General features: G+C 59.4%; 1 protein-coding gene across 1 annotated transcript; it reads right to left on the bottom strand.

Annotated features, from left to right (window-relative positions):
- Positions 1-11,485: 11,485 nt before the first annotated feature.
- Positions 11,486-12,418, bottom strand: LOC135441700 (olfactory receptor 14J1-like). Its single transcript, XM_064701246.1, has one exon. The coding sequence runs from the start codon at positions 12,416-12,418 to the stop codon at positions 11,486-11,488; it is 933 nt and encodes a 310-aa protein (XP_064557316.1).
- Positions 12,419-13,972: the final 1,554 nt, after the last annotated feature.

Below are 13,972 nucleotides of genomic sequence, written 5' to 3'. Positions count from 1 at the left end.
GTCTCACTCACCTGCCAAAGCAGTAAGATCAGTCGCTGTGCTCACCCCAACCAATGGGCTCGGTTCAGATGCAAAGCTGTCAGCGCAATGTGAGGGCAGAGCCAGCCACTGGGCCCAGGGCTGAGCCCAGCAGAGCCTGGCAGAGCCCAGAGCAGCCTCAGCACCGCTGAGCCTGGCTCTGAAAAGGAGAGGGGGAAAGCAGAAAGAGAAACCGCCCGTCAGATGTGGGTCCTGTGCCCTTGTGCCAAGGCCTTGCAGTGCCCAGGGCCATGCTGGCTGTGCCCAGAGCTGTGCCCAGAGCTGCCCATCCTGCTGCCTTTGGTACAGCAGAGCAGGAGGGAGGACATGCTGCCCGCCTGCTGCCAGCCACGGGCTACATCCAGCCCTCAGCACGGCTGCCCAGAGCAGGGATGCTCCTGTGCTTGCTTCCAGCTCCCAAAAGCTATGATCCCACCCTGCCAAGCCACACAGGGGCTCACTTCATTGCCACCTATAGCTGGAAGAAAAGCTGCTCCCAAACCATGTCCTCAGCCTTGCAAAGGGCACGGCCCATCCACGCCACAGCTGTGTCTCCCAAGCACTTCCCCTCCACACTGGGCCACTCGAATGTTCCTCTGTAAAAACAAACAACACATTAATGAAAAGAGGTTCAGATGCAAAAAAGGGAGGGTAAACAAGAAAAAAAGGTAAAAACTCCATCTCTTTCAGGGGTTTTCTTGAGGAAGGTCCAACCCTACATGCCAAGGAAAAACCCAGCATGGTGAGGAACGCCCACGCTTTCTCCTCCCACTTGCACTGCCCCCCAAAATCACGGTGATCCCAAAGCAAAAAAGGCTGGGAGCAGGCCCCAAGCCCTTCCTTGCCTGCACAGCAAAGCAGCTGTGCACAGGTTCTGGAGTCCCACCTCTGCTCCCACCATGGGGTTGGTTTGTGTCGGGCTGGCTGCCCCAGCCCCAGCCCCAGCCCGGGGCATGGTGGGTGCTGGGGGCTGTTGGCAGGCCCAGGAGCCCACTCCCATTTCGTACCCACCCCAGCCCATCCTCCCAGCCCTGCCAAAAGCAGCTGGGCAGTGACTGAAGAATGAGTTGCATCTGCCCCAAAAAAGGGGGAACCTTTGGTTCCCAGCCAGGCTGGGCCATGCCCAAATCTGGCCGAATTTCCCTGGGTGGGGATTCATCTGCAAATTCCCTGTGGAGTTTGGCTTTGAAAAAGGTGCCAGAATCAAAGTCTATCACCTTCAGCCTCCAGTGGCCAGGCTGAGGAACAGCTTGTCGTCCTTGATGTCACCCTTGCTGTCTCCAGCAGCAGCAGCAGCAGCATCCCCACCCGGTGCAGCTTCTCCAGGGGCTCCTTCTCCTTCCCTGGGGGCAGACCAGGCTCTCAGGGCTCTGCCCAGGGTCCCAGCTGTCAGGGAACCAGGACAAGCAAAACCAGCTGGGATGGTGGCCACCAGTGCTGGGCAGAGCAGCTCAGCTCCAGCACAAGGGCTGTGTGTTCCCATCCCACGACCCCGGTGCAGTGACACAGGCAGCACAAAAAGTTCTGGGTTCCTTTGCTTCTCATTACCAAGGCATGAGTGCAGCTGCAACTTACCAGGGCCCTGGATACTCCAGGGACCTGGAGAACCATTCCCAGCAATTGGGAAAATCCTAGGTGCTCCATCCACCCATAGATGAGGTCTCCAAATTTGCCCCGAAATTGGGTCCAGCTTTTAGAGGCCATAAAGAGCAAGTCCAAGTGACTTGATGACATTTTTAGCCCAGAAAGCCCTGCAGCTGATGACACACTTCACAATCAGCAGGGGACACAGCTAGGCCAAAGCCCAGACCCTAGCTGGGAAATGAAGAAAAGAAAAATCTTAAAGAAAAGGAAAATTACCCCTGGACCAGATTGCCCCAGCAAAGACACCCTCCCAGATCAGCTCTACTCCTCAGTCATCTGGCAGAGCAGGCAGCCGAGCCCCGAAAGATGAGGCCGAGTCCTCCATGCCCTGTGCAGCTGATCTTGCAGCCTCTGGATGGTAGAATATCGCTCACGCTGTATTTCCCCCAGGACATGCAGTGTTTCAAGTGCCAGCTGCGACACGGCACTGCTTGTGTCCTCCGTCAGGCGTTCCAGGGCTGCAAGAGAGAGGAACAGAGGCACGGTCAGAGCCGGATGTGCAGAGAGCCGAGGAGAGCCCCCTGCCAGGGCCATCCCAGCCGGCTCTTGCCATGGCCAGGAGGGAGCAGGGAGCAAGGGGATCAGCCTGAAGCTGATGGCCACCAATGGCCCATGTGGCCCTGAAAGCTCCGTGTGCTCTGCCCACAGGAGCAGAGCCCTCCGCAGCCAGAGCAGGCCTTGCAGCTCTCCCCCGGCAGCCTCCGTGGTCAGCCCGCTGCCCTCACTCACTCACCAGTGCAGATCAGCTGCAGCTTTTGCTGCTGCCCCCTCAGGCGCCGCCCGGCCATGCCTGTGAACACAGAGCCTGTCACGGCCCCAGCGGCACAGCTCCCTGCCAGCGGCGCTGCCGGCGCTGTGGCCGCATGGGCTGCTGGCCCGGCAGGGCTCAGCCCGGCCCTTGCCGCACGCTGCCGCCCCAGGGCACGGCTGCCAGAGGGCGGCAGCAGCAACGCCCAGGCCAGGCGGGGCTCCACGGCGCCGGGCACGGCTGGCGCTGCCGGGGCAGCAGGCGGGGCCGGGGCCGAGCTGCAGCGGGCCGGGGAGGAGAAGGGCAGCCCGGGCTTGTGGCTCACCCATGAACCTGATGGCCACCTCTCGCAGGGGCTTCTGTGGGCTCTCCACGTAGCGCAGTGCCCGGCGCAGGTGCTCGGCCGCTCGGCTCCTGTCCTCTGCCAGCTGGAGAGCGGCAGGAGGGAAGGGTTGGCGCGGGCTCAGCCCCTGGGCCGGGCGCTGCCTGCGCCCATCGCTGGCCTCACCTGCCCGCACAGCCCTGAGGCGCGGCCAGCAGCCGCTGGCCAAGGGCTCCCGAGGGGAGAGGGCAGAGGGCCGGCTGCTGCCCAGGGAGCCGCGGTGCTGTCACGCAGCACACCTGGGCCGGGGCTCCGTGGGCACCCAGCTCGGGCCCACAGGAGCCTGGAGCAGAGCCCACACAGCCCAGGGAAGGCAGCGGCGTGTGGGGCGCAGGCTGGCGGCCCTGGGTGCAGCACTGGGCAGGGGCTCAGCTGCCGGCCGCACTCGCTGAGCAGCGCGGTCAGGGGGCTTCTCCAGCCTGAGGCTGGGGCTTGCAGGCCATCCTTACCAGGGCCTTGCAGAACCTCCAGGTCTGATCCACCTCCAGCATGTGTTGGAGATCCTTCCTGTGCAGGAATGTGGCTGAACAATGTAGCGTTTCCTGGGAGTCCTGGAGAGCAGCAGAGACCTGGAGATGGCACCAGAGCCCAGGGCCCAGGACCCACACAGGTCCCTGTACCAAGGTCAGGAGGAGGCTGCAGCTCATGAGGTCCCGGAGCAGGAGGCAGCCAAGCCAGGGGGCAAGCAGCAGCTGCTGAGTCCTCACCTCTGCCACACGCTGGTTCTCGTCATGGCAGTGGAAGAACAGTGGGAGCAGGCTCTGGCGAACGTGTGACTTCAGGGCCTTTTTTTTCCCTTCCGGCCAAAAATACAGCATCTCTCGGAAGATGAACATGGAGCACACCTGCACCTGGCTATCATCCTGTATAAAAGAAAGAAAAAGAGACCTCAGCATCAGCTGCTTCACACCCATCTGGGTACAAGCCTGAAAATGCACAGGGCACAAAGTTTGCAGGCAGCAGCCGGTGGCCATGGCTGGAGGCGCAGAGCCTTACGTTGTCAAAGAGTGGCAGGAGCGCCCCAGCCAGCTGCAGGGCGAGGGGGCTGGCTAGCGGGGCACCATTGCACAGGAACAAACGGCTGAGGAGAACCACGGTCATCCTAAGCATGTTGCTGTCATTTTCCTGCAGCAGCTCCACCAGCCTTTCACGCAGGCTCCACATTCTTATTGCGGCCTGTGTGGAACACGAGTGTGTGAAACGCCATCCTGCTGCCACAGGGCCCAGATGCCAAAGGCCTGTGCCAAAGCACTGGAGCAGCTTGAGGGGGAGGCAGGAGAGCTGGGAGCAGCTGCCTCAGCATCCCAAGGCCAGGCAAGGCCAAGCAACTGCCTTGCCCAGCCCCACACTGGCAGCATGGCTTCAGCTGCTGCCCTCTTCTCACCGAGCTGCTGGTGCCGAGAACCAGGAGGCCTCTGAGTGCCAAGCGACGCATCTCCCTGCACTCGCTATGCAGCTTCTTGGACATGACCTCCAGGATGCTGTCACTGCATTCACTCAAGTCCAGGCAGTCCAGGGTCTGAAAGGCACAAGGCCGGTGACAGGGGAGCCACACAGGGCCAGGCCCAGGCAGCAGCACAGGGTGTGGGCACCATCCTGGGCAGCTGCAGCCACGAGAGGGCACAGAGCTGGGAGGCAGCTCAGCCAGGCAGCGCTGGCCTTCAGCCTCACCTCCACAAGGAACGCCATGGCAGCCAAATCCCGGCATGACGTGTCTTTGCTGAGCAGCCCGAGTAGGTGGAATGCAATTGTGGAACACAAGGCTTCAGATGTGTGGTGCATTTCTCTGATAGGAGGAAATCGCAAGCAAAACCCTGAGGCAGCAGGGCTAAAGCTCTCCCAGGACTGACTATCAGAGGTCTGGCCTTTCTCCAGCACCCAGCAAGGGGGAGCCAGGCCCTCTGGGAGGTGGCTTCTCTTGGGCACGCCCCTCTCCCAGCCTTTTGCAGTCTCCTTGGCCGTCCCTTGGTGACAAGGCCTTGTGGCCCAAGACCTCGGGGTCCCACTGTGAGGGGCACCCCAGGCACAGAACACAAATGCCAGGGGCAGTTGGGGAGCAGGGGGTCTCACCTGGCCAGCATGCCCACAGCACAGTGGTGGGTGTCAGCACAGAGCAGCATCTCCCAGCCATGCTTGTCTTCCATTGCCACCACCACATCCTTATAGTGCAGTCGGCAGAGCAGGGCCTTCAGGGTCTGCTCTGCAAACCTGTGTGCACAGCAAAGCCCAGGTAACACTGGGAACATTGGGTCCTGCCCTGGGCACATGGCAGGGACAGGAGGACTTGCATGGAGCACCTGTTGGGGCTGGTGGCAAGGCAGTGTTGCTGCTGACATCCCTTCCAGAAGGTATCGGCTGCCTCTGGCATATCCAAGGTGCTGAAGAGCACTTGGAAGAGCAGATACACAAAGAGGTGGGGGAAATGCACGGTCACCACATGTGGGACACAGGGCATCTGAAGGATCTTCCACATCACCACAGTTGCCTGCAAAGGACAGAGCAGCCCGAGCTCAGTGCCAAGGTGTCTGAGCGTGGCAGGGAGAGGCCAGCAGAGACGCAGGGGGAGCACTAGGCCTGGTGGCTCTGAAGCTGCCCGTGGGCCAGGTTTCAGCCCAGCAGGGAGAGGCAGCGAGACACCGTGGTGGAAGGAGGATGGGGAGCTGATGGAGAGGTGAGCTTGGGCTGAGCAAAGGCCAGTTGCAGAAACTCACAGCCAGGGCAAGGACAGCCGTGTGGTCCCCATCGGAGGTGCATGTGCTGTGCTCTGGCCAGTTGGCCAGCACATCAAGGAGTACGAGCATGGCCGTCTCTGCAGTCCTGCACGAGCACATGATGGTCTTCCACATGGTGGTAGCAGCTCTGTGGGGTCAGAGCTCTGTCTCAGGGGGGTTGGGACACAGCACTGTGGCCTAGGCTGCAGTGGGGATCTGAGCTGGCTGCCAGCTCTGCCTCTGCCCACTGGCCCTCAGCACACAGGCAGCCCAGCCCTGTGGGGACTGGCCCCTGAGGAGCAGGGAGGGAGCATGGCAGCACGCTGGGGGCTGGCAAAGGGAGGAGCCAGAGGGCCCTAGAATTCTCTGTGTGTCAGACCACGGCGACAGGCTGTACAGGGTGATGGGCTGCTGAGCCCTGAGCCTTGTGGGCACATGGGCCCTGTACCTGTCACATGATGGGGCCACACGCAGGAGAGCCATCACCACATCAGCAGGCTGTGCCTCTGTCAGATCCAGAAGGGGCCTGTACAGGTTGTACTCAGGAAACTCATTGGCCATAAGCCACTGGTGGATGTACCTCACCATGGCGGGCACCTGGAGAAGGCAGGGGAGACTTGGAAAGCTGCCAGAGGGAGTCAAGTGCCCAGCTGCCCCAGACAAGTGCTTCCCTTGCCACCACACTGCCATGGCCTCAGGGCTTACAGTGGGCAGCAGGCGTGGCTTGGGAGGTCAAGCAATTGCTGGGAGGATCAAACCCTGGCCACAGGCTGCTTACTTGCTTTGCACTGGAAGGACCCTCCTCCACAAGCATATCCAGCAGGGCAGCACAGGTGTTGGTTTTGAAGATGGGAGGGTACGCTCTGACCACAGTGCCCATGACGCTGGTCTCTTCCTCCCGAATCCTCTTCATGAATTTGCACACCATCTGTAGCAGAAGGGCAAGAAGCCGGGGATGTTGCATGCAGTGCTGCACACACGGTGCTGGGCTGAGCAGGGACAGCAGGCCCAGCCCAGGTGGGGGTGGCTGCAGGTACCTGCGCTGTTCTTCGGAAGCGGCCACAGGTGCGTTCCTGCTCCTGCGTGCGCTCCAGGGCTGCATCTGGCAAAGAGCGAACGCAGCCAGAGCTGAGGGGCTGCGGGAGAGGCCGGAGAACACAGCCCAGCCCTGCACTCCCCAGGCAGGGAGAGCCCCGGGATGTGCCAGGGGATGGAGCACGGCCACTGCGGGGTGTCTGCCCGGCCCCTCTTCCATCCTGTCCATGGGCATTTCCCCAGGGGATGGGATGGGATGGGATGGGATGGGATGGCATGGCATGGCATGGCATGGCATGGCATGGCATGGCATGGCATGGCATGGCATGGCATGGCATGGCATGGCATGGGGGCAAGATGTCTGCAGGCTCCAGCCCTGCAGCCCAGCTCTGCCACTCACCCTCCTGCGGTGGACTGAATGGCACCACCTCTTCGGTCTCCTTTGCTGGGGCAGCTCCAGGGCCTTCTTCCTCCTCTTCCTCCACGCAGACCATCTTGGCCACTCTCAGGGCTCTCTGCTCTATGGCTGTGCCTGGAGCGCGCCCGAGCAGCGAGCCCAGCCGGTGCCGCTCCTGCAGGGCCTCCTGCGCCTTCCCTGCGGGCGGGACGCGGCGGTCAGCGCTCGGCCCGGGGCCAGCAACGGCCCCCGAGCGCCCCTCACCCGCCCCGGGCCGGCCACGCCCAGGCGTTCGCTCCCGGGAACGCGGCACGGGAGGCTCGGGACGGGCGGCCGCGCTGCCGAGCGGCGGAGCTCGGGCCAGGGAAGCCGCAGCGGAGGCGGCGGGAGCGGCCGCGCCGCCTGCGTCCTCCGCGGGCCCCGGGAGGAGCCGGGACCGGGGCGGGGACTGGACCCTGCCTTGGGTCCGGGGCCAGGCTCGGGCCAGGCGGAGCCGAAGGGCGGCGATGCCACCCCGGCCCCAGCCACTGATGCCCGCCCGGCAGCGCCACCGCCAGTACGGCCAGAGCCGGGCGGAGGCGAGACAGCGGCGGGACGGCCGGGGCCGGGCACGGGGCAGCCCCGCCCGGGGCCGGGGGCGGGCCGGGGGCATGGCCCGGCCCTGCAGGGGACAGGGAGGCGGGGAGAGGAGAGGGACGCCGTGCAAGGGACCCCGAGAGAAAGGTGCCCGACCGGGGGAAAGGGAGAGAAAAAGAAAGAAAGAGAGAAAGAAAAAGAGCGAAAGAGTATTCAAAATTATCTCTTTGCTGCCGCCGCTGCTGCTGCCGCCGCTGCCGCCGCTGCAACTGAAGCACCGGGGCCGTTCGTCCCCGTGTCCGTTCCCCGCTCGCCCCACGAGCCCCACGTTCGAGCCCCGCGCGCCCCGGGGACAGCCCCTCCGTCTGCCCAAACACGGGAACTTTGCAGCCTTGAGCCCGGATGCAGAGCCCTGACTCCTGCACACTGGCACAGGGATCCCCTCGCTCCCTGCTGTGCATTGTCCTTGCTGAGGGTCAAACACTGTCGGGCCACCTTCCCTTGGGGTAGGATTCCTACCTGAGCCCAGCACTGCACTTACATATCCAGTGTTGCTTTCCTGTAAAAACAGGAGAAGGAAAGCTGTGTGTGGCTCATGGTATTTTAGAGTGTCTAAAAATCACTAAGTCATCCATCCTAGAGGTGAGGTGCATCTGGAATTACTGGGATGCCACATGGAAAAGGAGAGCATAGAAACAAATAGAGGGAAATATCTAGGATTATTTATTTCATTTTCATTTCACTTCTGTAAAGCTGTTTCAGTTTTCCAGGAATCTTCTCCTGTCTGCTCTTGCCAAGAATCTCTCATGGAGAGCAAGGTCGAGGTTCTGTAGCAAGATTTGCCACCAGGAAATTATGCCACTGGTGCAATTTTCATTGTGACTGTTTGTGCTGGTTTAGGGCAAATTTTGGGAGGAAATCTCCAAAAGGGATCTGTCTAGAAAGCAAGTTCAAGCGGCCTCTCTCCCTACTAGTTCAGGAAAACACTTCACTTGAGAATACTGAAAAAACCCCAGTTTATTTAACAAGTAAATTATTCAAAAGCATGGAAAATGAATAATATTAAATAAAACCTCAGACAGTGCTGAAGCGATGGCAAATGGAGAAAGTACTTTTTGTGGGTTGTAGTTGGCTCACTCGGTCTCTTCTAAGTCCCTTTGGTACTGGAATGCAGCGTCCCAGAGCTCGGTGGGCCACAGGTGTGAGCTGTTGCCGGTGTTTTTCTGCGTTTTCAGTCCAGAGAAGGTTTAAACAGTTCCAAGAAAAAGGAAAGTCACAGTCCAAAGGAACTTCTCTGCCTAAGCTAGCTAAAACCAAATTGCTAGACCTGGGCTGTGAAGGCACCGGGAAATTTCCAAATCTGTGCATGGCGGTCTCAGCAAACACTAGATCTGGATGGTGCTGGAGTCAGAACCTGGAAATTTCCAAATTTTGGTTTTCTGTGTCAGCAAATCACTGGACTTGGGCTGTGCCAGCACCAGGAAATTTCCAAATCTGGGTACGCGGGCAGCAAACACAAGATATGGGAGGTGCCAGACCCAGTAGCAGGAAGTTGCCAGGTTTTGTATTTCTGTCCAGCAAATGGCTTGGGCTGTGCCAGAATAGGGAAATTTTTGGATCAAGGCACTGGCAGTGCCAGCAAACCCCACATTTCAGGAAGAATTGGATCTGGACTCTTCCCTTCCCTTCCCTTCCCTTCCCTTCCTTCCCTTCCTTCCCTTCCCTTCCCTTCCCTTCCCTTTCCCTTTCCCTTCCCTTCCCTTCCCTTCCCTTCCCTTTTTCCCTTCCCTTCCCTTCCCTTCCCTTCCCTTCCCTTCCCTTCCCTTCCCTTCCCTTCCCTTCCCTTCCCTTCCCTTCCCTCCTTCCCTTTCCCTTCCCTTCCCTTCCCTTCCCTTCCCTTCCCTTCCCTTCCCTTCCCTTCCCTTCCCTTCCCTTCCCTTTCTCCACAAGGTGCCAGAGTGGCTGGACAGCAGTGTGGTCTCCTCCATCACCTGCAGGAACTGATGGACAGCAGGCTGGACAGGAGCCAGCAGTGTGCCCAGGTGGCCAAGAAAGCCAATGGCTCCTGGCCTGGATAAGGAATGGTGTGGCCAGCAGGAGCAGGGAAGGGATTGTTCCCCTGTGCTCAGCAATGCTTGGGCAGCACCTCGAGTGCTGTGTCCAGTTCTGGGGCCGCCAATTTAGGAAGGACATGGAGGGGCTGGAGCATGTCCAGAGAAGGACAACAAGGCTGGGGATGGGTCTGGAGCACAAGAGCTGTGAGGTGCAGCTGAGGGAGCTGAGGTTGTTTATCCTGGAGAAGAGGAGGCTCAGGGAAGACAAGACAGTGTCAGGGCACAGGTTGGACTTGATAATCTCCATGGCCTGTTCCACCCTTGCTGATTCTGGGATTCTCTGAAACCACCCTTGGAGCAGTTGCAGGACGAGCCCTGGGCCTCCTCTTCAGCAGCTCCAGCAGCCCAGGTCCCTCAGCTTCTCGTGCCAGCCCCAAAGCCCATCCTGTCAGTCCTGCTGAGCCTCTGCAGCTCCTCCTCACTGCCCAGAACAGGGAACCCCAGAGGCAGACACAGCAGCCCAGATGTGCCCCCCTGGCCTGGGGTGCCTCTGGCAAGGGAGCAGCACCAGGCACAGCAGGAGCCTGCAGACAATTCCTGCAGCACTTGTAGGATGATCCTGCTGCCCAAGGGACGTTCCCATGGGGCCAAATCAGGAACTGCAATGGGGAGTGGGGCCAGAGAGGAAAGGGCAAACAGGGATGGGCTGTTTGCAGGGGAGGGAACAGGGGTGGGCAGTAGGAAGACATTTGTATCAGGAAGAGGAAAGAAAGCAAAGGTGAAGCCAAGGAAATGCTGAGGGCAGCTTGGGGGTGGCTGCCAGGCAGCCCTGGCTCTGAGCAACAGCGTCTGCAGTGGGACAGGAAACTCCCAGCTGATGGGAACAAACTTTCTGGCTGACTGCAGAGGCCAGGACAACGCTGAGTGGTTTCCCTGGTGTCCCCAAACCCTTGCTGGCCCCAGGGGCTGATGGCATTTTTGCTCCCTCAGGTTCATGTCCCCACACCAACAGCATGGGGGTGCTGCCCCTGCTGTGTGCAATGCAAACAGGGGCTGCTGAGCCAGTGCTGCTGTGTCTGTGCCTGCAAGGATGGGGCACCTGTGTGAGCTGGGGGAGAGGCCAGGGCTGTCCAGGGGGGATGTTGTTGGCAGCTCCATCAGGACGCCCCGGGACGCTGCCCTGGGCTGTGCACCGCATTGGGGATGGATCAGCCCCTGCTCTGCTGCTCCTTCCCGTCTGCCCCAGGGCCCTTGCAGAGCCCCAGCCATGCTGTTTGCCCCCAGCCTGCCCACGGCCAGCCTGGGGCTGCTTACGGGGCTTTTCTGTGCTGAGCATTGGCCTGGGCGTGTTCTTGAGAGAGTGTGGGCAAGGAGCCTGGAGCCCCCAGGCCCTGGGCTGAGGCGTCAGCGCTGCCCCAGCAGTGCCCATGGCCTGTCCCTGCTGCAGCCCCGGCACTGCCACTCCCAGGGCTGTGCCCGGCCCCGAGAGCACTCAGGCCCTGCAGCAACACCAGGGCCACCGGGGCAGCGGGGCAGGGCCACGGCAGCAGCACTGGCAACACCAAGTGCTGCTGCTGCTGGGCACAGCTGCTGGGTCAGCACTGATCTGCACACAGACATTGCTGCTGCAGCTCCAGAGAAGGCAACAAAAGGGGAATCTGGAGAAAACTCTGCTGGGAGAGCCTTTATTCTCTCTAAAGGCACTGAGAGAACAGCTCCTCGTGTACACAGTCTGAGGCCACAGTAAAGGTTGAAAGAAAAAAAGAAGAGAAATGGCACAAACACTGACCTTCCTTTGTTGTAAATAATAGATAAAAAAAAAACAAACCAAAAGAAAGACAAAAACAAATCGATGACCAAACCCACATAGTATCAAACATCACTTTTATTACAAGTCATTTGCAGAATTTGGCAACCAGTTTAATGCTTCTGAAACCATCCAGTCATCAGTGTCCACACTGCAGCCTTGAGCTCTTGGTTCCTCAGGCTGTAGATGAGGGGGTTCAGGGTTGGAGGCACCACCGAGTACAGAACTGATAGGGCCAGATCCACGGATGGGGAGGAGATGGAGAGGGGCTTCAGGTAGGCAAAAATGACAGTGCTGATAAACAGGGAGAGCACGACCAGGTGAGGGAGGCAGGTGGAAAAGGCTTTGTGCCGTCCCTGCTCAGAAGGGATCCTCAGCACAGCCCTGAAGATCTGCACATAGGAAAAAACAATGAACACAAAACAACCAAATGCTAAACAGGCACTAAAAGCAAGAAGCCCAACTTCCTTGAAGTAGGAGTGTGAGCAGGAGAGCTTGAGGATCTGTGGAACCTCACAGAAGAACTGGCCCAGGGCATTGCCATGGCACAGGGGCAGGGAAAATGTATTGGCTGTGTGCAGCAGAGCATTGAGAAAGGCACCGGCCCAGGCAGCTGCTGCCATGTGGGCACAAGCTCTGCTGCCCAGGAGGGTCCCGTAGTGCAGGGGTTTGCAGATGGACACGTAGCGGTCGTAGCACATGACAGTCAGAAGGAAAAATTCTGCAGAGATGAAGAACATAAAGTAAAGGAGCTGAGCAGCACATCCTGTGTAGGAGATGTTCCTGGTGTCCCAGAGGGAATTGTGCATGGCTTTGGGGACAGTGGTGCAGATGGAGCCCAGGTCGCTGAGGGCCAGGTTGAGCAGGAAGAAGAACATGGGCGTGTGCAGGTGGTGGCCGCAGGCTACGGCGCTGATGATGAGGCCGTTGGCCAGGAGGGCAGCCAGGGAGATGCCCAGCAAGAGGCAGAAGTGCAGGAGCTGCAGCTGCCGCGTGTCTGCCAATGCCAGCAGGAGGAAGTGCCTGATGGAGCTGCTGTTGGACATTTCTTCATTCTGGACATTTTGAGTTTTTCAAAGACAACAATTTAGACAACATACATTCAGTCAATCCTATGCTATTTTCTTACCCAAGCACACAAAAATTGCTTCTCTTCTTTTGGGGAAATTTAATTTATCTTTTTTTTTTTTTTCAGTGTAGTTTTGGGTTGCTAAGTAACTGTGTGTTTTTTGGAAGGGACAGAAGAAGTCCTGTTCTTAGCATTGCTCTCACCCGGAACACTGGGGAGCCCAGAGGGAAAACAAGGCTCCCTGTTGCCCAGTGCACTCAGTCCTGCTGGTCCAACACAGGTGCGCTTTGGTCATTTCACCTCTCTCTAGTAACGGATGTACAAATTTAAAACTGCATGTAACAATAACGTGGCCTTTCTGAACAACCCAGTTTCAAAATCACTCTCTTCAACTCTTCTCTCTTTCCCTGCGCAGCTAGACATGGAGGGATGCAAAGGGTTGGTCTGGCGCTCTGCTGTCTGGAGTTGTGCCTACTGAGAGCTGATTCTCTTTATCCAAGCCTTGTCCCTGCCAGCGCTGCCAGAGCCCAGCCCAGCCCTGGGGGCTCAGCTCTGCCCTGCACACCGTCCCAGCACAGGGCACTGCCCAGGGGCCTCTCCCTGGCAGCAGGGCCTTAAGGGCAAGGAAGACAAACAAAATGCTGCAAGCCAAGGCACTGCTGCTGCTGTCTGTAGGGAGAGGAGGCTGAGGAGGCTCCTTCTGAGGGAGATCTGAGGCCCATCTTCTGATGTCGAGGGTGACAGTGCAGGAATGTCAGTGACACAGCCAAAGCTGACAGCCCCTTTCCCTTCCCTTAAGGAGAAAGCTGAGAGCAGCCCTGGCCATGCAGCACCATCTCCACAGCAGGAGGAATTTGCCCTGATGGGGGTGGCTCCTTCCACCTCCAACTTCTCCCCTGCAGTGTCCATGGGGAGCTGCCAGGCAGGCTGAGAGCTGCCCCTGGCAGGTGGCACATGCCCTGGGCTGGCCAAGAGCCCTGAGGGCTGCAGGAGCTGCTCTGCAGGACAGTCCTGAGCAGCCCTGGCTGCAGCTCCAGCTTCACCCCCTGCAGCCGTCCCTGGCAGCAGGAGCTGTCCTGCCCTGTCCCTCTGACGGTGCCCAGGGCAGCCCCGCTCTGCAGCACATCCTCCTCCTGCTCCTCCTGCTCCTGTGCCAGAGAGAACCTGGGAGAGTACTCCTGACACGTCCCCCAGGCTGTGTGGTGTGCTGGCTTCAGGAGATCCCTCCAGGAGCACAGGGGACATTGCCCTGCACCCACACACTCACCATGCACAGGGCTGTGAAGATCTTTCCCCAAGTGAAGTCTCAGCTCAATGTCTTCCCAATCCTGATTGTCTTCAGCCTGTCTCTGCCTGGCTCCTGTCCCCTCAGTGCCTGCAGGCAGAGCCCTCAGCCCTGCTGGGCTGGGAGAGGAGCTGGTGCTGGGAAGAGCTGTTCCTTTAAAGCTTAGCAGCACAGACACAGCACAAGGATTTTAATGAGCCTCTTGGGTCTTTCGTGTTGCTTACATCAGACTCAGTCCCTGAGAGT

The sequence above is a fragment of the Zonotrichia leucophrys genome, unplaced genomic scaffold, assembly GCF_028769735.1.
Source record: "Zonotrichia leucophrys gambelii isolate GWCS_2022_RI unplaced genomic scaffold, RI_Zleu_2.0 Scaffold_435_42480, whole genome shotgun sequence".
In the NCBI taxonomy this organism is placed as follows: Eukaryota; Metazoa; Chordata; class Aves; order Passeriformes; family Passerellidae; genus Zonotrichia; species Zonotrichia leucophrys.
This window is presented reverse-complemented; position numbering and strand designations above follow the sequence as displayed.